Below are 21529 nucleotides of genomic sequence, written 5' to 3'. Positions count from 1 at the left end.
GAAAGAGTAGTTCATACAAACGCATCCAAACGACTTCTAACTCCCCGCAAGAGTCAGAAGTAGCCAAGGAGTCCTATCCAAACGCCTACTTAACTTCTACTTATTACTCCCCAATTAAAAATAAAGAAAATAAGTATATGATAGTGGATAAGTAAAATATTAGGGTGCCAATAGAAATTCTATTTCATTTTTATTTATTTGTTGATTTTAAGATTTTTTATGAGCCTAAGCATGATTGTTAACAACTATTGAAACTGTATGAACAAGTGTTATAATGCTTTCTAACGTTGAGATATTAATTTGAGCAAACCTTTTTAATGATTGAAGGGTGTGTTTTAATCTATAATTGGAATGTCAGAAATAATTTAAGAAATTAGAGTGTAATAAGTGAAAATTGGGATGCCAATTGCAGCTCTCTTTATAAATTTGATAACTTTTATTTGACTCGTTGGTTTTTACCTCGAGGTTCGACTCGTTGGTTTTTACCTCGAGGTTCGACTCGGTGTACATGCGAGTCGAGTTTGAGTTTTAATGACAACTTTGCTTATAAGTCAAAAAAAAAAAAAAAAAAAAAAAAAAAAAATCGGAGTCCGTAAGAGCGAGTGAGCAAGCACATTCGAAATAGGGAGAGTTGGGAGGGAAATCGTGTGTTTATGCGTTTAGAGAGACAGAGAGAGAGAGAGAGATGAGATGGCGAACCTGTCCAGCCTAGTTCACGAGCTGCGCGAACGCATTGCTGCTTCGTCTTCCACTCCTACAAACAACGGGGGAGATGATCCTCTCGAGATCAGATTCCGTACAGTCCTCCCAAACCTCCTTCAGGCATACGTCCTCCCTTCTTCTTCAGGTCTTTCTATATATATTTTTTAAATTAGTAAATACATATCCATTAATGCCCCTCATTTTCTTGTCTATATAAATATAAATAATATATATTGGTTGGCTGTGCAGCCAACGAAAGAGAGGTGATAGCAGTCCTAAAGCTTCTCTCTCACACAGCAAGGAATTTTCCAGGAGTCTTCTTCAATGGAAAGGCAAATGCTGTTCTCCCAATCATCGGTCGCATATTACCCTTCTTCGCAGAACCTGCTTTCATGTAACTAAATTTCTCTATCTCAATTTCAATCAATTTTGTTTCTTTCTCCAAGAAACCTTTATGGGCAGTAATTTTATATATATATATATATATATATATATATATATATATTTTAAAGTTAAATCTATGCACTATAATTACACGTCGGTTAATTCTATGTTGCAATAAAAACTACTTTTCATATCTTCGATTAATTTATTGTTTTTTGGTTATAGAATATATTATTTTCAGATGTATATTTGTTTATATTTTAAAATGTGAGAACATTCATGGTTGGGACTTGGGAAGCAGACATAATGACCATTGCAAATATTAAGCTAAATGGGTGAAATTACTTAGAATGGGCTGATGTAGTTTTTTAAATTTTGGTAGGACTGTAGTATTAACTTAGCTTATGTACTCTCTTTGCTGGGATTAGATTTCTCAAGGTTGCACCATTGTTGATGGGTTGCCTGACCTCATCTGATTGATGGGGGGCTTTCTTCTAGTATGATCACTTTTATATGACGTGCCAGTGGTTATTACCATGTTCAATGTGTTTCCAAATGCAACATATTTGTTCAGCTAAGAGTTTGGTTGATTTATGGTCTAGTGGTGTGAACCAGGATTAATTGATCCTTGTTGATTTTCCTGTTGTTTCTATTTGGGGTCCCAAAGTTCCATTGAAGGGGTGTGTGTGTGTGTGCCTTTTTTTTTAAATAAATAAAAATTGTTTGGTTAGCTGCTTTGGATCGGATCCTTACCATGAATCATTTGACTAAGCGTTGTTTCTTTATGTCCAACATTTGTTTCGAGACAGTAGGCCATTTGTTAAGTCAGTGCTTATTCGTCAGGGAGATTTGGTATCATTTTCTCTCCTTGTTATGTTCTCTTTGGGTCTTCCCTAAGTCTATCTCGCATAGGGAGTGAATTTTGAGGGCATTAACACCTTTTTCAGTATGTTGTGAAACCCAGGCATAAAGAAACAAAATAATATTCGAGGGGGAAGATGAATCTCTTCAAGAAGTGTTCATTATTATTCTCTGTTTCCTGTGTTTTCGGTGCAAGAATGTTGACGAGTTCAAAGGGGTAGTTTTTGAGGATTTTATATTTAAATGGGACCTTATGTGTTTCGGCCATGGTTAGATTACTCTTTTAGCTTGAATTTATTTATGTCTTCTCAACCTTCTTTTTCTTCAATAAATTTATACTAGAAAAAGAGAGAATAAAATTGATTATTATTGTGGGCTGTGTTTGTAATGGTTGGCATATGTTCCTTTAATTTCTGGAGAAGTATTTAGTTGTGATCATCGAGTGCTTGTGTTTGCACCAAGTTGAAGTAATCCCTTTCAATTTCAATGGGAGCACACGTGTTGAGGTGCACAATGCTACAAGACTGTTGGACTAAATGCGGTAACAAGCAACAATGGACAATTCTTGTAGCATTGCACGCTTTAAGACTGTTGGACTAAAAGCGATTACAAGCAACTATGGACAAGTTGGAGCATCATCGTCTTTTCTGCTCAACATGAGGAGTAGTATTGAAGATAATTGTTAGAATCATGTTTAACTAGTATTTTGAATTGAGTAGAGTAGTTTTGGTATGCTTTGTGGGTTTAGTCCCACATTGAAGATAAGTTACTTCTGTACTTAGTTGTTACTCTAGTCTCTATATAAAGGTCCTTATGTCTCTGTAAAAACACTTCTTGTTAACAGTCTCCAATGCATGGTACATCAATTTTTTATTTCTCTTTACTTCATTGGAGGATAATTTACTTTGCTCTTTCAGTTCTCGCCATGGAGTGATTTTTGAGACAGTTGGATCTCTTTTATCCTTGCTCCGTACAGGAGAACGAGAAGCATATCGTCAGTTTTTCTTAGATGCCATGTTGGTAGTTGAAGGTATGTTATGCATGTGTGTGCTATCAATTTTTTCCTATAAATCATACTTCGGCTTAAAGTAATTCATGTAAGGGAGGACCTATTGTGTTCATGAAGGACACAAAGTTGGTGCGCACCCATGCATCAGTATTAAGTGTCCTCTGTATGCATCTCATTGATGTTGGTCTACCTAAAGTCAATAATTAGATTGATACTTGTATTCTAACTATTAAATTATATTTTATTTTTAGTTATCCTGGTTTTTGCTCCTTTATTCATTCGAGTGGATGATTATTGGGCAGTGACCCATCCTAGTGGTGGCCCACTGATTGAACTGTCTGGGTTGATTCTTAGTAGACTACATGTGTACAATGGCAAGACAATTTTTTTTCTCATTAAGGAAACAAATCTTACACTTCTTCTAATTTTTCTTAATCTTCAGTTGTCCATTTTCCATCCAGAGGTCTCACAAATCAATACTTCATAAAAAGCTAATTTTTTTAACTTGTTTCTTACAGATCTTCTATATGTAGCATCAATATGTGCTGATGAAACAAGCATAACAGCTTCCACTAAAGTCTCTTTGAAGTGTTTTTGTGGGTCATTCACCAGAATTACCGATGGTCCTGCTCTTTTTGGTGATCTTCCAACATGTTGCAGACCTATGGATGGCCCTGGTATCTTGATTGATCTCACAGCTAAACCAAGATGGCAACCTTTCGCCACTTGGATCATTAAGATTCTTAGTAAATGCCTTACTGAAGGAACTCTATATGTCGAAGGACTCATCAACGCATCATTTGTTTCTGCTGCTTGTAGTCTTTTATGTCGTGGAGATGCTGCTTTACATATGGTGTGTAGAATCTTTACTACATCTATGGAACTGTTTCTTCTTGATGTTTAATGGATATGTGAGCCATTTTCAATTTTTCTGATGGCTTACATTCTGTGAAAGGCATGTTTTGATTTTGCGCGTATAACGGCAGCAGTAATTGACGCTGAAATTGTTCCATGTGAGAATCTTATCCGAACGATATCGTCCATATTAAGTCAAAATGAGAAGGGACTTCCATTGTTCAGGTAAGTCTTCAGATTTTTAAAACTTCTTGCTGTTCGTTGATAGAATCTTGTTGGGATTTTCAAGCTTGAATAGTATGCAGGTCTCATTCTACTGAAATTGGAAGAACTTAGTTGCTTTTGTAAATTTGTTTTGTAATTTTCTAGGTTTGTGACCTGAAGGATAGTGGATGTCTTTAGTTTCCTTACGTAGTTGACTTGTTACAATCAATTTCAAAAGGATAGTGGATATCTATATGCGGGGACATTAATTGGAAAACTAGGATTCATATTCCCGACCCCAATATTTGGTTTACGGCATAGAAGTTGATGATGATTTTTATTATTATTATAATAAATATGTGTGGTCGTTTGTTACTTATTTGATCTCAGAGCACTACTGACAGGCTTATGTTACAGAAACTTGGCTTATGATTCCTCCATGGGTACTTGCCTTCATGTCCTGCACTTGAGCTGTTCAGATGATATAGTTGAGTTTACAGCTGGAGATTTAGTCAATATTTTACCTCAATCATTGTGGAGCACCGAAAGCCTAGAGCTTAAGGTTAAAATGGTTGACTCATTTGCATTAGTTCTAAAACATGTCAATTCTGATATTACATCCTTTTCAGTTATTTGGGTTAATAATTACTTTAATTTTTTTCAGGTTGCAATGTGTAGTGCATATGCCAGAATTGCTAAAACCTGTCCCCTACATATCTGGAGGCCAGAAACTCTTGTTAACATGCTCTGTTCCTCAAAACCTTGCCTACCATTGACTGATTGCATTCGAGTTGCTATTGGTATACTTGGTCCTGATAGCATTGGAGAGCTAGCCATGGACGACAGTAGTATGTGTTTCTCACCTTCAAGTAGCAACGTAATTGAGAGCTCAAAGGTTGGAGAAAAGAGATTGGCTCAAAACCTGGACACTTCGAAGAATAAGCGTCAAAAAATAGAGGAAGAGATATTAGTTTCTAATGCTGATGTTCATGTGGAGCCTGAGCTTACGTGTATATCTACGTGTGAAAGAGACAAAGAATATGTGGATTACATTTGGCGATTAATTCATTCGTTTGTTGACCATCTAAAACCTGGTGAAATTAAAGCTAATTCTTTGAGACCAGAAAATGCCGTGATGGCTCTTAGCATGCTTTGCATTGCCTTTTGTAACTATCCACAAACCAGGTTGTCACATTGCATTTTTCAACAAATTTATGCGTGGATGCCTTGGATATGTGAGCAGGTATACTGTAAATTTTAGAGAGCTTCTATTGCCACACCAACTTTTGCTAATGCCACCCCAAGATATGTGCTAATCTTTGATGATTTACATATGAATTGGGGTGGCGTTATCAAAAGTTGGTGTGGCAATAGAATCTCTTGATTTTTAAAAGCCTTTTTTATCATTTCTACATGCTCTTCATTTTTATTTAACTGAAAGTCTTGTCTTGCAGGCGAAGGAAAGCAGTTCAATCACATTTGATTTGTCCATCTATTTGGAAGCAGTTCATAGTATATTGCTTTTGCAAAGTGAGACACTACACCTAACATTCTTTCCTCACAACATCAAGTTTTACTAGAGATTCATGGAATTGTCAATATCATTATTGCAAATTACTGGTATTTTCAGAGATTAGATCTTTGATATGTTCTTGTTCTTTTATTTTCAAAGAGCATATGGAAGTAACCTCCACAGAATTTGCTAGAAATGAGATCTTTGATTTTTTTGTTTTGTTTTGTTTTGTTTCTTAAAAAGTTCTGGAAGAGTTTCATAAGATCTGATGCTTGTAAGTTGCAACTGAATGAACAATCCATTCTACTTCTCTAATTTTTTATGTTTATGCTTTACTTTATGTTTTTAGATAAATCTTACAGAAATAAGAAAAAGGATTTAACAACCAAGAACTACCTTACCATACAATTTCAGACAACAAGATTAATTGACTGAGTAATGCAAAGAAACCAAACTGAGTGCCTCATGTTGAACTTTTATTCTTCAATCTCACAAGCTTGTTTTTTATCTTCTTATTGTTCTAATACATATTATATCAAGTCTATTTTTTTATTCAGGTTCACTTCCTTTTGAGAGTAGTCATCAAAATGTCTCTCTGTTCAAAAGGGATGATGATATTGTTCTTATAAATTCATTGCTTAAGCTTCCATGGACTCATTCCTTAGTGCCTACTCAAGCTCATTCACTATGGAAGACAAAATGTCTCTCTGTTCAAGTTCTGTCCAAAATTGGCACGAGATTAACGAATGACAATACTTTTGAAGTCCTTGATTTGGCTCTTTATGATGAAGCTGAAGAGGTTAGAGTTGAAGCTGTTGTTTCTATGCCAGTGATTGTCTTGTACTCTGGTCTTGGTGTACTAGCACACATATTTGAAAGACTCGAGTAAGTGAATTATGTATTTGTTCTCATTCATCGGATTTCATGATTTGAGAATTATAATGTGGTTTTCAACTCTATGTGGACAAGCACTGATATTTTGTAAAGCAACTTATTTATTCATTCATAAAAATCAAAATCATGTGGAAAATCTAATTAAGCTTAAGGATTCATCAAGAGTACTTTTTCTTCTTTTGTGTGGTCAGGATACAACGGGATGAAAAAATGGTGCTTTTATATTATTGTGATTATAAAATTGTATTTCATTTTTGAGCTTTCCTCTTTTAAGCACTTTCAAGTTATATGGATGATCATAATGGTTGTTGATGAATTCCAAAATGAATAAACTTTTTAAGAATGACACAACTTTTTTTGTTTTTGTTTTTTTTTGTGTGTTGCCAAAATGTATCAATGTTGATGCACATGAAAACCATCTGAACACTTGCTATTTGTTCCATCCTTTGTACATTAGTTATTAAGTTTTTAAATACAACTTTCCCTACTATTATCTATCAATTTTTATTAAGTTATTGTCTATTATTTTATGTAACTAGGACACAACACTTTTAGGATTTAGTTGTATATGTCATGTACCAAACACAGGAACACACCTCGATGCTCCCTAACCGGTAAAGTAGTGCAACTACTTATCCTTATGATTTTATGATCACTGAAAGAAGCTCGTGTAAGCAATCTTCCAAACTGTAATTTTTTAACCTCAAAACAACCATGGTTTGATATTAGAAACCTACTTCATATTTAGTTATGATGTTTAAAAATGTTTTGTTTCATTTTTCATCAATTTGTTTCCAAATCTTTTTTAATGAACTTTCAGAGTAGTGGGCTTCACAATGGCATTGTTTCAGACATCTCATACCTACATTTCAATACTGACATGAAGTTTCAATAAACTATTTGATGCTTAATTTAGCTAAACTATGATGTTTCAAGAAATGATTTTTTTTATTTATTTATAAGAATTAACTGTACATGCACTACGAAGATGAGTTTTAAACTACTAAAATAATTTTCTAGTACGAGACGATACATTCGCCCATGTATCATCTAACTACCTTACCAAATGAGATGCCTTGGCATGGACGTTCGTAGATAAAATGACACTACCAACCTGCTTGTATTTACTCTGTAATGGCAGATGTTTGGCAAACCTGTAGGCTTGTGTTGAAGAATGGACACGTAGAGGGACTTTAATAACCTAGATATATCAACTTTGATTTTGTGAGATTAACATCTATACATGCCCTTCTCACATATAGTTGTGCTTCTTCCTCTCTTGCTCTAATTGCAGGTTCGTGGGGATAGACAAATGCGACAAAGTTTATAGAGCTATTCCCTTTTCTATTGGGTACTTGGCTTGCCTTTATGGATCTTCTAATGCCATTGACAATTCTAGTGCATGCAAATTGTTTTTCAGTAACACGAATGAGAGACAAAATCAGACAATAGATCTTCTATCTCGAGGATTCTGGTGTCCAATGTGTGACAAAAGAGTTTTATACAATCATGAGCAGTATCCTAAATCTATACATTTGCCTGACTTGCATAGCATAGAGGTGGTTTCAAGTGTCCATTTTGGTAGCCTACAGTCTCTCTTTTTTAAACTTCTATACGATGAGTCATCAGAAGAGGTCCAAGTTACCTGTGTAGGAATCATTCCACGGGTCCTCATGCATGGGATTCAAAATGTCCTTCATACAAGATCTGAATGGATTCATTGTATAGAAGTTCTACTCATCCATAAGAAGAAGTCTGTAAGAGAATTATTCTGCACACAGATTAGTTGCTTCCTTGAGGAGCCAGTTTTGAATTATTTATTTGGGGATGAGGAGACGCCAAATAAAACAAAAGAACATAGATTTCTGGACAAACTAAAACATGCTTTGGCAGCAACTAAAGATCCCGAAATCTTTGTCACTCTTTTAGAATCAACTTCTGAGATTATGAATGCCGTTGATATCCATGGGCAGCTTTTCTTTTACTCACTTATTCTATTGGTTGATCAGCTTGACAATCCTGATATGATTGTGAGGATGACTGCATCAAGATTGATACATAAATCATGCCATTTCCAGTTTAAAGGGGGATTTGATCTACTTCTTTCTAAGGTCGTTCATATTAGAAATGATCTATTTGATTATCTTTGTCTGAGGGTTGTGAGCCGCTCAATGATGATCAAAGAGTTTGCCGAGGCTGTTCTTGGTGTTGAAACAGAGGAACTTGTCAAGAAAATGGTTCCTGTTGTTATTCCGAAGCTTGTGGTCTCTCAGAAGGACAATGATCAAGCAGTTGCCATCTTACACGAGTTAGCTAAGCATTTGAACACGGATTTAGTACCCTTGATAGTTAATTGGCTGCCTAAAGTACTTGCCTTTGCTCTTCTTCGAGCTGATGGACGGGAGTTGTTCTCTGCTTTGCAGTTTTATCATGAGCAGACTGGATCTGACAACCAAGAAATTTTTGGAGCAGCGTTACCAGCACTTCTCGATGAACTTGTATGCTTTCTTGATCATGGTGATTTGGACAAGTGCAACGAAAGGTATATCATTTAAGCAAGTCTTCAAGATCTTGGCTAGTTAACATGAGACTTATTTGAAAACTCTGGGTTGTCTTGTGTCAAGCAGACTTTTCAACGACTCTACCAATATGTAAAGGGTTGGATCCGTTGACTCATGAGTAAACACATGATCCCGACCCTGTAAACACAAAATTCAACAGCCAAGTTTTATATGTATCTCCGTAACACACATCTCGGAGATACTTATATTGAGGAAAAATCTTAACTATTGGATTTTGTATTTAAATGGTAGGGATCATGTGTTTTTTCCATGAGTTACCGGATCCTGACCCATACGTAAATTAAATTTTTCTTTCCAAAATTCTCCTTGTCAACTGAAGCCGGTCTTTATGAAGTAAATTTTTCTAAAAGTTATCAAGTTTTCAATTTTTTTTGTTGTCAATTACTATGGAGAGATAAGATGTACATGGTGTTGATGAATTAAAAAAGTTAATGTCATTGATTTATTAACAAGTTTTTAAAGAGTTTGGATGAGGCTTTAAGGTTCCATATTTCCCACAATTCTTGGCTATTCTTTTTCTTCGTTTAACTTTTCTCAGTGAATTATTGATCTAAAACACAATTGTTAATTTCATATTTGTGTCTACAGGTTAACGAGAGTTCCTCAAATGATACAAAAAGTTGCAAGAGTCTTGGTAGGCTCCGATGATCTTCCGGGGTTTCTGAGGAATCATTTTGTTGGTCTTCTTAACAGTATTGATAGGAAAATGCTTCATGCCGAGGATCTATCATTTCAAAAACAAGCCTTGAAACGTATAGAGATGCTGATTGAAATGATGGGTTCTCACCTAACTACTTACGTGCCTAAAATCATGGTTCTTCTCATGCATGCCGTCGAGAAAGAAACACTCCAAAACGAGGGTCTCTCTGTCTTACATTTTTTCATTAAACAATTAATGAAGCTATCACCATCAAGCACTAAACACGTGATCTCTCAAGTCTTTGCAGCTCTTATCCCATTCTTGGAAAGATATGAAGAAAATCCCTCATTGCATTTGAATAAAGTTGTCGAGATCTTGGAAGAACTTGTGGTTGAGAAGAGGGATCTCTTAAAGCAACATATTCGGGAGCTACCTCTGTTACCAAGCATTCCAGTCTTAACCGAAGTAAATAAAGTTATTCAAGAAGTGCGGGGATCAATGGCTTTGAAAGATCAACTACGAGATATTGCCGATGGTCTGAACAATGAGAGCTTGAATGTCAGATATATGGTGGCCTGTGAGTTGAGCAAATTATTGAACCTAAAACGAGAGGATGTTACAACCATGATAACTGGGGAATCTAGTTTAGATTTGGATGTTTTAAGCTCTTTGATTACGTCCTTACTTAGAGGATGCTCGGAAGAATCAAGGACTACAGTGGGCCAACGGTTGAAATTAGTTTGTGCAGATTGTCTTGGAGCACTTGGATCAGTGGATCCTGCCAAAGTGAAGGGAGTTGCATGCCAACGCTTCAAAATTGAATGCTCGGACGATGATCTTATCTTTGAATTGATCCACAAACATCTTGCCCGGGCTTTTAGAGCTGCACCCGATACTGTTGTTCAAGATTCAGCTGCGTTGGCCATACAAGAGCTACTAAAAATTGCAGGTTGCCAAGCATCACTGGATGAAACCGTTGCAGCTTCTACATTGGAACCACTGAAAGGAAAAGAATCGATGAAGGATGATTTCCGGGAAGTGAATAAGAGGGGCCAGAGACTTTGGGATCGCTTCTCTAATTACGTTAAAGAGATAATTGCACCATGCTTGACATCGAGATTTCAACTTCCGAATGTTGCTGATTCCACATATTTGGGCCCAATTTACCAACCTACTATGTCATTCAGAAGATGGATATTTTTTTGGATCAGGAAACTAACTGTACATGCAACCGGTTCTCGTGCGAGTATTTTCAACGCATGTCGAGGCATAGTACGCCATGATATGCAAACGGCAAGATATTTGTTACCGTATTTGGTCCTGAATGCTGTCTGCTACGGTACTACTGAGGCACGCCATGGCATAACTGAGGAGATTCTATCTGTCCTTAATGCAGCGGTGTCAGAAAACAGTGGAGCCACAGTTCAAGGTATCGCGGGGGGACAAAGTGATGTCTGCATTCAGGCAGTTTTCACTCTTCTTGATAATCTTGGACAATGGGTGGATGATGTCAAACAAGAAGTTGCTCTTTCGCAATCTCTTCAGTCTATGGTCTCTAAGCAACAATCCTCAAATCCTCCAACGAGGCCTGATCAACTCTTGATACAATGTAATAACGTTTCGGAGCTGTTGGATGCAATTCCAAAGGTTACTCTCGCAAGGGCCTCCTCACGGTGTCAGGCTTATGCTCGATCTTTGCTGTACTTCGAGTCTTATGTGCTGGCGAAATCTGGCTCGTTCAATCCAGCGGCCGAGAGGAGTGGCATCTTTGAGGATGAAGATGTCTCATTTTTAATGGAGATATATAGTGGTTTGGATGAGCCGGATGGTCTCTCTGGCTTGGCACATTTAAGGAAATCGTTGAGTTTGCATGATCAGCTCCTAATTAACAAGAAAGCAGGCAATTGGGCAGATGTCTTAACTTCCTGTGAGCAAGCCCTTCAGATGGAGCCGACTTCGGTACAAAGGCATTCAGATGTTCTTAATTGTTTACTAAACATGTGTCACCTTCAAGCCATGGTTACTCATGTAGATGGGTTAATCTCTAGGATTCCTCAGTACAAGAAGACTTGGTGCATGCAAGGCGTGCAGGCAGCGTGGAGACTTGGTCGGTGGGACCTTATGGACGAGTACCTTTCTGGGGCTGATGAAGAAGGTCTAGTATGTAACAGCTCCGAAAGTAATGCTTCTTTTGACATGGATGTTGCTAAGATTCTCCAAGCAATGATGAAGAAAGACCAGTTCTCGGTTGTTGAGAAAATTTCCCATTCTAAACAAGCTTTGCTTGTTCCACTGGCTGCTGCTGGAATGGAATCCTATGTTCGTGCTTACCCGTTCTCTGTAAAGCTTCACATTCTACGCGAACTTGAGGATTTCCATAGTCTACTTGTTAATGATTCTTTCTTGGAGAGATCATTCCATTTGGATGATCCAAGATTCTTGAAAGTAGTAAAAGATTGGGATAATCGACTCAGATTTACACAGCCATCTCTCTGGGCTAGGGAGCCACTTTTATCTTTCCGAAGGCTGGTTTTTGGTGCAAGTGGTCTTGATGCTCATGTTGGGAACTGTTGGCTTCAGTATGCAAAGCTTTGTCGTTCTGCTGGACACTACGAGACTGCCAACCGAGCAATTTTAGAAGCCCAGTCATCTGGTGCACCCAATGTTCACATGGAGAAGGCTAAGCTTCTATGGAGCACCAGACGATCTGATGGTGCCATTGCAGAATTGCAACAATCGCTCCTCAACATGCCTGTTGACGTTGTGGGATCTGCCGTGATTTCATCGCTCACAAGTTTGTCACTAGTCCCAGTGAATCCACCTTCACTTTGTACTACTCAAGCTTCAAGTGAGAATATGGGTGTTGCTAAAACTCTTCTTTTATATTCGAGATGGATACATTACACCGGTCAGAAGCAGAAGGAAGATGTGATAGGTCTTTATTCTAGAGTACGGGAACTTCAGCCCAAGTGGGAGAAAGGATACTTTTATATGGCAAAGTATTGTGATGATGTACTTGTCGATGCCAGGAAGCGACAGGAAGATAACCTTGAACCAAGGTCCCGGAGTCGGAGTGTACCGTCAGCTTCTGTTGCTAGCACTGTAAATACAAACGTAGACGAAAAGCCTTGGTGGTCTTATCTTCCCGATGTACTATTGTTTTATGCAAAAGGGCTCCATCGTGGTCATAGGAATCTCTTCCAAGCACTTCCAAGGTTGTTAACCATGTGGTTTGATTTTGGAAGCAAATATCATAGAGAAGGCTTATCATCAAAGAAAGAATTTAAAAATGTCCATCAAAGGGTAGAGATTTCAAATCCATAGCCAATTTCATTCTTATTTCTTTCAATGACATTTGAAATCTTGATGTTATCTATTTATATGTTTATTTATTTTGTAGGTCATGAGTATCATGCGAGGGTGCCTGAAGGATTTGCCAAAATATCAGTGGTTAACAGTTCTACCTCAGTTGGTTTCTAGAATTTGTCACCAGAATGAAGAAACTCTTCGGCTTGTCAAACTCATCATCACCTCTGTTCTCCAAGAATACCCACAACAAGCTCTTTGGATTATGGCAGCAGTTTCAAAATCTACGGTTCCTGTAAGGCGTGAAGCAGCGGCCGAGATTATACAAGCTGCACGTAAAGGGTTCCGTCAAGGAACTGATGGCAATAGTTTGTTTACTCAATTTGCTAGCTTGATTGATCATCTCATCAGGCTATGCTTTCATGCAGGCCAGCCTAAGGCGAGGTCAATCAACATCTCAACTGAGTTTAGTGCCTTGAAAAGGATGATGCCACTTGGAATCATAATGCCTGTCCAACAAGCTCTCACTGTCACTTTACCGACATATGATATGAATACTGACCCGCTTAAGTTTGATATCTTCTCAACCACAGACCTTGCTACTATATCGGGAATAAGAGACGAGGCCGAAATCCTCTCATCGCTTCAGCGACCCAAGAAAGTATATCCTTTAACTATAACTAATGGTTTCCAGTTTTGTTGCTTTAAACATTTCTTTCTCATCTATTTCCTTGTTCACACGCAGAGGAGACCTGATATGATGACTGTATTTTCCTGTATATTGCACTTATTTGGAGATGGGGTATAAAATGGGTCAGATTTTATCCGAAATCTGAATGATTTGAATCCAAATTTAGCACTTTTGGGCCCTTGGAGTAGACCTGAATAAAAACAGGTTGACTATGGGTTAATGTTCCTTGATCCGAGTTGTATCCGGGTTGGATACGGATCCATCCCTATATTTGTCTATGATATATTGCTTTGAAAATTATATTTTTAATGTTTTTTCAAAATATATTTTTTCCACTACTTTAATATAACATGATTTCTTATAAAATAAAAGAATTATAATAGTAAAATAGAATAATATAGTATAGCAATTAGAAACAAAATATAGCAAAAACAGTTTAATGGACCGAAATTACCCGACTTGACCGACCACCTGAATCAAGTAATTCGGTCGGTCGGATCCGGATTCCAAAAATGGTTCTGATATGGTTTTAGCTAATAGGATCTGAGTTGGATTTGGATAGGGATCCAATTCCGAATAAAAAATTTGGATCTAGATATGGATACCCTTAGACTCGGCCCAAACCCAACCCATTTTAAGCCCTATTTGGAGAAATAGTCCAGAAAAGATTGGAGAGAACAGTTTGCTATGTCCAATTGTGTTGATTTTTGGTAGTGGGTTCATACTCATCAAGGACACTCCATTTTCGAGAATTCTCCGCGTTGAATACCATTCTATACTATTATTCCATAGTGTTTTATGAAAACCTACGCCTCGAGGCATGAGGCATACGCCTCAAGGTGAGCCGTAGGCTTCATGCCTTGAGGCTGAAGCCTCATCAAACATTAGTAAGGCTCACGCCTTAGAGCCTCATGCCTCACGTCTCAATATGCACTGAGGCTTACGCCTCAATAGGTTTGGCGAAACCAAATATCGTGGGTCAAAAAAATCAAATTTTATTTTTATTTTTTATTTTCTTGCTTTATTTGACACAAATAGCCTCCAATGTCTCTATTTACATAACCCTACTAAATAGAAGTGTTTTTTGTCATCTAAAGTTAAATTATCAAGAGATTCTCTCAAAATCTCCCTATACCAAGATTTCTTCCTTGAGGCTCCAGTACTCATCTGAATTTGAATCCGTCGTTTCCTACAACTTTCTTACGAAGATTGGAATCAAATAAAACAAAAAAATCAAGGTTTTTTTTTTTAAGGTTTTGAGATATTTGATTTTTCTATGTACATTCTTGAACTTTTTGCTTATTTTATTTTGTTTTTCAAAAACTCATATTTCTCTCTTGTTTTTTTGTTTGATTCTATATTACATTGCTACTTCCTTACATTTTTAATTTTTATTTGATGCTTGAAGGTTGTTTACTTGTTTTTATATTTTTTCTGAATTTATTATATATTTTTTTAATAAATTAATTGAGACTTACGCCTCAATGTGCCTTGAGGCTTATGCCTCGCCTCAAGAACCTAAAGCCTCAAGTACACCTTAGGTACTTTAAAACACTGATTCCATAGACAACTGACACACTACCAGAGATGTCTTCAATTTATGCAAACATTCTGTTTTCAGTTATTACGAATGGGTAAATATGTTATACATGATGTTTATGTATTTCAGCTTATCCAAATAATTTCTTTTTTATGTTGTATACTTTAACTCTACAGACGTGTCAACATATTTGGTTTGTGGAGGTCATTATTTCTTACATCTTGTATCAGTGTCAGTCACCAAAACAAGTGGCCGTGTCTTTGTTATACAGGATGCTATTCCTACATATGTCATTAACAGTCCTTGTCTCTCTGAGAATAATAACATAGACTTTCTTGTCCTAACGTAAGTACAACTGTTTTTTTCAACTTTTCAGGTTGTTTTTATTGGTAGTGATGGAGTCGAATGTCCATTCCTCTGCAAACCAAAAGATGATCTTCGAAAAGATGCACGCATGATGGAGTTCATGGCAATGATCAACCGTCTATTATGCAAATACCCTGAAAGCCGCCGTAGAAAGCTCTATATTCGCACCTTTGCTGTGATCCCATTAACAGAGGACTGTGGTATGGTAGAATGGGTGCCCCACACACGTGGGCTCCGACATATACTTCAAGACATCTATATAACTCATGGAAAATTTGACCGACAGAAGACGAACCCTCTAATAAAGCGGATATATGATCAAAGTCAAGGAAAGATTCCGGAAGATGAGATGCTAAAGTCCAAAATTCTACCAATGTTCCCTCCAGTCTTCCACAACTGGTTCTTGACCACGTTTTCTGAGCCCGCTGCTTGGTTCAGGGCTCGGATTGCTTATGCACACACAACTGCCGTTTGGTCCATGGTTGGTCATATTGTTGGCCTTGGTGACAGGCATGGTGAGAACATACTCTTTGATTCCACTACCGGTGACTGTGTTCATGTTGACTTCAGTTGCTTGTTTGATAAAGGCTTGCAATTGGAGAAACCTGAGTTGGTGCCTTTCAGATTAACCCAGGTATTGAGAATGGAAAAATAAGAGAGATGCTATTGGCACACCAACCTTTACTTATTACACCCCAATTTCTTAAAATTATTTATCACCCCACCCTAGTTAAAGATTAAAACACACCATTCAAACATTAATGTGTCTCTAATGACGTGATATGCTCATAAATTAATGTTTATTTGGACCTGCAGAACATGATTGATGGCTTGGGCATTACTGGATATGAGGGTATTTTTCTGAAGGTCTGCGAGATCACACTTTCAGTACTTAGGACGCACAGGGAGACTTTACTAAGTGTTCTTGAAACTTTCATTCATGACCCTCTTGTAGAATGGACAAAATCTCACAAGTCTAGTGGTGTAGAAGTTCAGAATCCGCATGCACAGGTTTGACTCAATCATGTTTACCCTTTGTTGTTACGAGACATTCCGTTATTTCCATTACATATGGAGTTCAGAAAATTACCAAAAAAGGGTCAAATGTTTCGTTAATTATAAGAAAAACACTTTAAAAGTTACTAAAAACTAATTAAAACATTGTGAACTGTCCAGTGTTTTAGTAACTCACTAGACAATCCAGTGTTTATATTGTATTTTGCACTAAAACACTGAAAATTTCCCTCTACTATTAAGGTCTTTGGTGGGAATTTTTGTTCAAACTTATGAAATGATATAAAACGTTGGTCTGTCTGATGAGTTACTAAAACGCTGGATGGTCCAGCGATTTAACTTGTTTTTGGAAAATATAAAAAAATGTTAATATTTTTGATAATTAACTAAGACTTTGACCTTTTTTGGATAATTTTTCGTATGGAGTTCAGTTAGAACCAGTTAGTCAGATCCTGATTTGGCCACTCTGGACCAATTTATCTCTAGTTGCTGCTTGGGGTGCAACTTGGTCTGGCTCAAATCAAGAAACGAACCAAACCAATGGCTTTGGGGTGGTTTGGAACAAGTTGCAGTTTGGTACTGGATTAAGAAAATGGAGAACTGATCAATTTGGTTCTGTTCTTGGATCAAGCTTGTAGAGAACCGTACCAAACCAAGAACCGAACCCTTATTTAATATCTATATATATATATATATTTATTTATTATGAATTATTTTAGGAGTTAAGGACATAGATTAATGACCTTTTTAATGGATAAAGTAATGACTTTATGGATAGATTAATGATTTATTGTATTAAATTTTATGATTATTTTTTCATTGAAAATATGTTATTCCAATTTATAGAATATTGGTAACCCACAGAACTGAACTGAGCCAAATGGACCTTTGTTTGGTTTGGTTCCAATGGCATTTTGGTTCAGTTCTGGTTCTTATTTAGTGGAACCGACCTATGTCAGTTAGGTTCCCATTTGGCCTCAAACTGAGCCAAGTTGCACCCCTAGTTGCTGCGTGAATCAGCCAGTTCTCCTGTCAATAATTACTTGGCCACATATTTGCTGTTGTTATGGAAGATAGTATTAGTAATGTCACATTTTTGCAAACTTTTCAAGGAAAGAATTACTTCTTACATAGTAGATTCATCATCTTTGAAGCTTTATCCCAAAGATTTGAGGTAAGCTGAACAAATCTCGTTCCTCAATTCAATTCTGTTCAGAGCCTCGTCTTCTGTATGCTTCTTACATAGATTGAATAACTAAATTTGTGCAAGCTGACTATCCTTGTTGGTTTTTAATAAAATGCAATTGTAAGAAAATGCATGAGTTCTAAGTTATTTGGAGTTTGTGAATTACAGAGAGCGATTGGAAATATAGAAGCACGGCTTCAGGGTGTCGTGGTTGGTGTTGGAGCGGCACCATCTTTACCTTTAGCAGTAGAAGGTCAGGCACGTCGCTTGATTGCTGAAGCAGTGTCTCATAAAAACCTTGGAAAGATGTATATATGGTGGATGCCTTGGTTCTGAGAGATAATCTGTGTAGAGATGTCTTTGATGTATCCTATCAGTGATGGGTATGTTGATCATTTCGTTCTCTTCTTTGATTTTCATACCTGAGTTGCTTTTCGAACCATCTATGGGCTTATGGATTGCTTTAGTTAGTGAAATTTCATTCTTATTTAGGGAAAACTCTACAGGAACAATTTCTGGATTTGTACTGATCTCATAAAAGGGATACCAAGTCAAAGGTTCATCATCAATAATGGTAGTGAGGGAGGCCTCTTTGGATTTTGGATTCAGGAGACACTTCAATGACTGGGGGAAATCCCATTGATAGCGGATTTCATAAGCCTACTTCCATCGGTATCTTTTTCCTCATCAGATGAGGACTTTTATGGGAAGGTACTTGCAAAAAGGTTCGCGCTCTGTTAAATCATTTTACAAATCATTACGGTAGGTATCTATGGTTTGGAACCGTACAATTCCTCCAAAAATTGCATTTTCTAAAATGGGCAGAAATCTTTAACAAAATATCAACTCTTGACAGTGTTATGGCTCATGGTATTACATCTGTCAATTTTTGTAGTATGTGCAAGCTCTCCGGGAAATCAGTTCATCACCTCCTCATTCATTGCTCTTTTGGTTATGTGGTATGGTCACACTTCTTCTCTAACCCCTTTTGCTATTTGTTGGAAGGAGAGAAACAATCGGGTCTTCGAAATGAATGAACAATCAATCCAGAAGTGATATATATATATTTTTTCTTTTGTGAAAACTATTTGCTTTCAGTTATGTTTTTGAAGACTGTTTATTTATGTGGAATTATATATGTAATGTAGATGGTTAAGGTCTCTATTTTGTATCTGTTGGTTATCTCAACCACTGTAATTTTTGTTCAGCTTTTATACAACTTCATTGTACCTTTCAAAAAAACATAGGGGGTGAGCTTGCCTTTCATCAGACAATGATTCTGTCAATTGGATCCATTACCTTCTTGGACTTCTAAGATTTAGCAAAAATGTCCAGAGACGTAGTTGTGATATTGCTGTTGTGTCGGTGGTGTGGAAGATCTCATAATTGAACAACTTTGCATATCTACTTGTGTTTAGTTTACAACTTTGATCAATGATTGTAGTTTTTTCTTAAGCCTAAGGCAATATGTGAATAAGTTTACATAGTTACCTATCCTCAGCTTACATGCTTTGAACCTGTATCATATCACCTTCACCTCCAAAAAACAGAAAAAAAGTATTGGCGTGTATGTAAAAACATCTTATATATATGGCGTGTATGTAAAAACACCTTATATATATTAATTACATGTACATGGAGAAAATTTCCTATTTTTGTACTTTTTTTTTTTCTCTCTTGTGTAATATTGATTTTCTTCGTAATGTGATTCTATTATACACTTGGTTCAGCTAAAACCTTCAAAACTACAGTGATCATTTGATCTTAGCCATCCTTGTATTCAAGTTTATTCTATCTTTTTAAGATATCTTGTTTCTCTAAGTCCCAAGATGCAGCCATGCCTTGGTGACATACACACTTAATGACTTACGTGGTTTTGGTTGGGGTTGAGCTTCTTGGGCTTACTTTTAAACTAATGAATATAAACCCCAAGACTGGAGCTGAATACTGTATGGTTTATTGTTTTTGCCTGGCTTTGTCAATTCCATACTTCCCAGCCTGAGCCCAATGAATATTGTAGAGGAATTCTTTGCAATCTTCCTTCATTGCTGACCAGGGAAGGAATTACAATTCTAAAACAATTTGTAATTCCCACATTGTTAGGGATCTTAAAACTTTTGTAACTTCCTATAATCTGGACATAGCTTTTGGTGGCATGATGAATTATGAAAGATATACAATTTCTAACCTAATTAAAAAAAATACTATGGTATTTTACCATGAAAATTGAAAAATCACCAAAGTAGTACACTAATCATTTTAATTCTGAAAATAGTGAAATAAACTAAACCTCGAAAGGAAAATAAGTGAATAAGTGAATGATTGAGAATAAGTAAAAGTTGGGTGTGTTGCGCCCCCAATAGTAATATGAATCCCCATGATTTTTTACAATCCAAGGCATTATATAACACTCCCCATAGACTAATATGAATCCCCAATAGTAATATAAATGATATTAATACAAATAGAGAGCTGATTGTTTGAATGATAGATATAAAATAAACCAATTATATAAAGTGTGATAACAATCATACCAAATGTATCAGAGTGCAAAAGTGTACTCTTAAGTTTGGACTCAAAGTAATTAGTATAAAAATAAAATTGTATAATATCGCTGTGCTTACAAAAAAAACTCTCATTAAAACATTGAATCCTACTTTCACGCAAAAGATAAAACAAAAAATATAACTTGAACCACAACTGAATTAGTAGTAATAACCCCATTCCTCCCTTGGAACTGGACTCTAATCATCAATTTGACCCATTGGAGTTTAGAACTCTTCCAAGGTTTCCTCTTGAGTCTCCTCAGATACAGGTGGATTTGCAATTGTAATAATAGGGTGAGTAGCAGGAGTTTCCTACTAGAAAATCTACCATTCTAACAACAAGTTACAACATGCTACATGAAATCATAATAAAATAATTAAAATTATGCAAGTTTCTCAAAGAAAAGAACAATGAAGATTATATAGTGAATCAATTTGAAATATAAATAAATCAATTTAAACAAGTGCGAACAAACATTTTTAAATCAACATGACATCTTTACAGAAATTAAATACAATCTATGATAGTGTTGTTGATAAGAGTGTTGAGAATCATGATTGGATACCTCGCAATCAAGATAAAATTACTCCAATACTTAATCAGCATGTAACCCTATTGTTGATTCCTAATTTTGTGGTCGGTCACCGCATTTACCACGATTTTATGATCATTTATCTTGTTCAGGTTGGCTATCGACTATGACCATAACGTACATCTCCTTTCACAAAGTGTCAATACTTTTGACTACTCTAGATTGTTAATGATCTTTAACTACTATTTTCATCTAAGCTTATCAGGCAGCATATGATTTTCGAATCGTCTCTACTCTTCCATGGATTCTTTTACATCACATAGTTTACTGCTAAAGATAGAAAGGAATCTCTCCGATCTAAGGTGTGATGCTACTTTCCTATGCATCCCATACTACATAGAAGGTTATCATTCGAATTGTATATCCTAGGATAACATGTCACTCTAGAAACGACATGACAGATTGTCCCTTCAAACATTCACAAACTCTTCAGTAGATCCCAAATAACTACATATATATAACAGACTAATATATGGAATGAATATCCAGTTTCTTACCATACAACTTCCTAGCACGGTGAAACATAAATAACATTCTCATATCTCATTTCTCGTACAGAAAAGTAAATAAACATACACACACATCGTCTTGTGATAATAAAAATTAAACATTAATTCTAAATATCCATTTGCCAACTGATTAT

General features: G+C 36.4%; 1 protein-coding gene across 5 annotated transcripts; it reads left to right on the top strand.

Annotated features, from left to right (window-relative positions):
* The first annotated feature begins 575 nt into the window (after nucleotides 1-575).
* ATR (Ataxia telangiectasia-mutated and RAD3-like protein) lies at nucleotides 576-19241 on the top strand. Of its 5 annotated transcripts, none has more exons than XR_015177914.1 (17): nucleotides 577-847; nucleotides 952-1096; nucleotides 2865-2977; nucleotides 3475-3809; nucleotides 3912-4036; nucleotides 4433-4577; nucleotides 4680-5258; nucleotides 5470-5545; nucleotides 6086-6413; nucleotides 7717-8964; nucleotides 9593-12947; nucleotides 13045-13611; nucleotides 15558-16181; nucleotides 16364-16558; nucleotides 17916-18130; nucleotides 18254-18458; nucleotides 18643-19241. XR_015177914.1 is itself a non-coding variant. In XM_086440841.1 (16 exons), the coding sequence occupies exons 1-15, from the start codon at nucleotides 691-693 to the stop codon at nucleotides 18081-18083; spliced, it is 8160 nt and encodes a 2719-aa protein (XP_086296967.1). In that variant the 5' UTR covers nucleotides 577-690; the 3' UTR covers nucleotides 18084-18130; nucleotides 18254-19241. The 5 variants fall into 5 exon arrangements, 3 of the variants coding, with proteins under 3 accessions (XP_086296969.1, XP_086296967.1, XP_086296968.1); XR_015177913.1 differs by having other exon boundaries at nucleotides 18254-18472; XM_086440841.1 differs by having other exon boundaries at nucleotides 18254-19241.
* The last annotated feature ends 2288 nt before the right edge of the window (nucleotides 19242-21529 follow it).

Source organism: Akebia trifoliata, chromosome 4 (genome assembly GCF_017979445.1).
Source record: "Akebia trifoliata isolate Shusen 1 chromosome 4, ASM1797944v1, whole genome shotgun sequence".
NCBI lineage: Eukaryota > Viridiplantae > Streptophyta > Magnoliopsida > Ranunculales > Lardizabalaceae > Akebia > Akebia trifoliata.
Note: the sequence above shows the minus strand (reverse complement) of the source record. Positions and strands in the feature narration are given on the sequence as shown.

Coding starts and splice junctions, on each gene's coding strand:
- ATR (XM_086440841.1), top strand. CDS start 691: ATGGCGAACCTGTCCAGCCTAGTTCACGAGCTGCGCGAACGCATTGCT. Junction 3,810..3,911: donor GAGATGCTGCTTTACATATG/GTGTGTAGAATC, acceptor ATTCTGTGAAAG/GCATGTTTTGATTTTGCGCG. Junction 13,612..15,557: donor CGCTTCAGCGACCCAAGAAA/GTATATCCTTTA, acceptor TCAACTTTTCAG/GTTGTTTTTATTGGTAGTGA.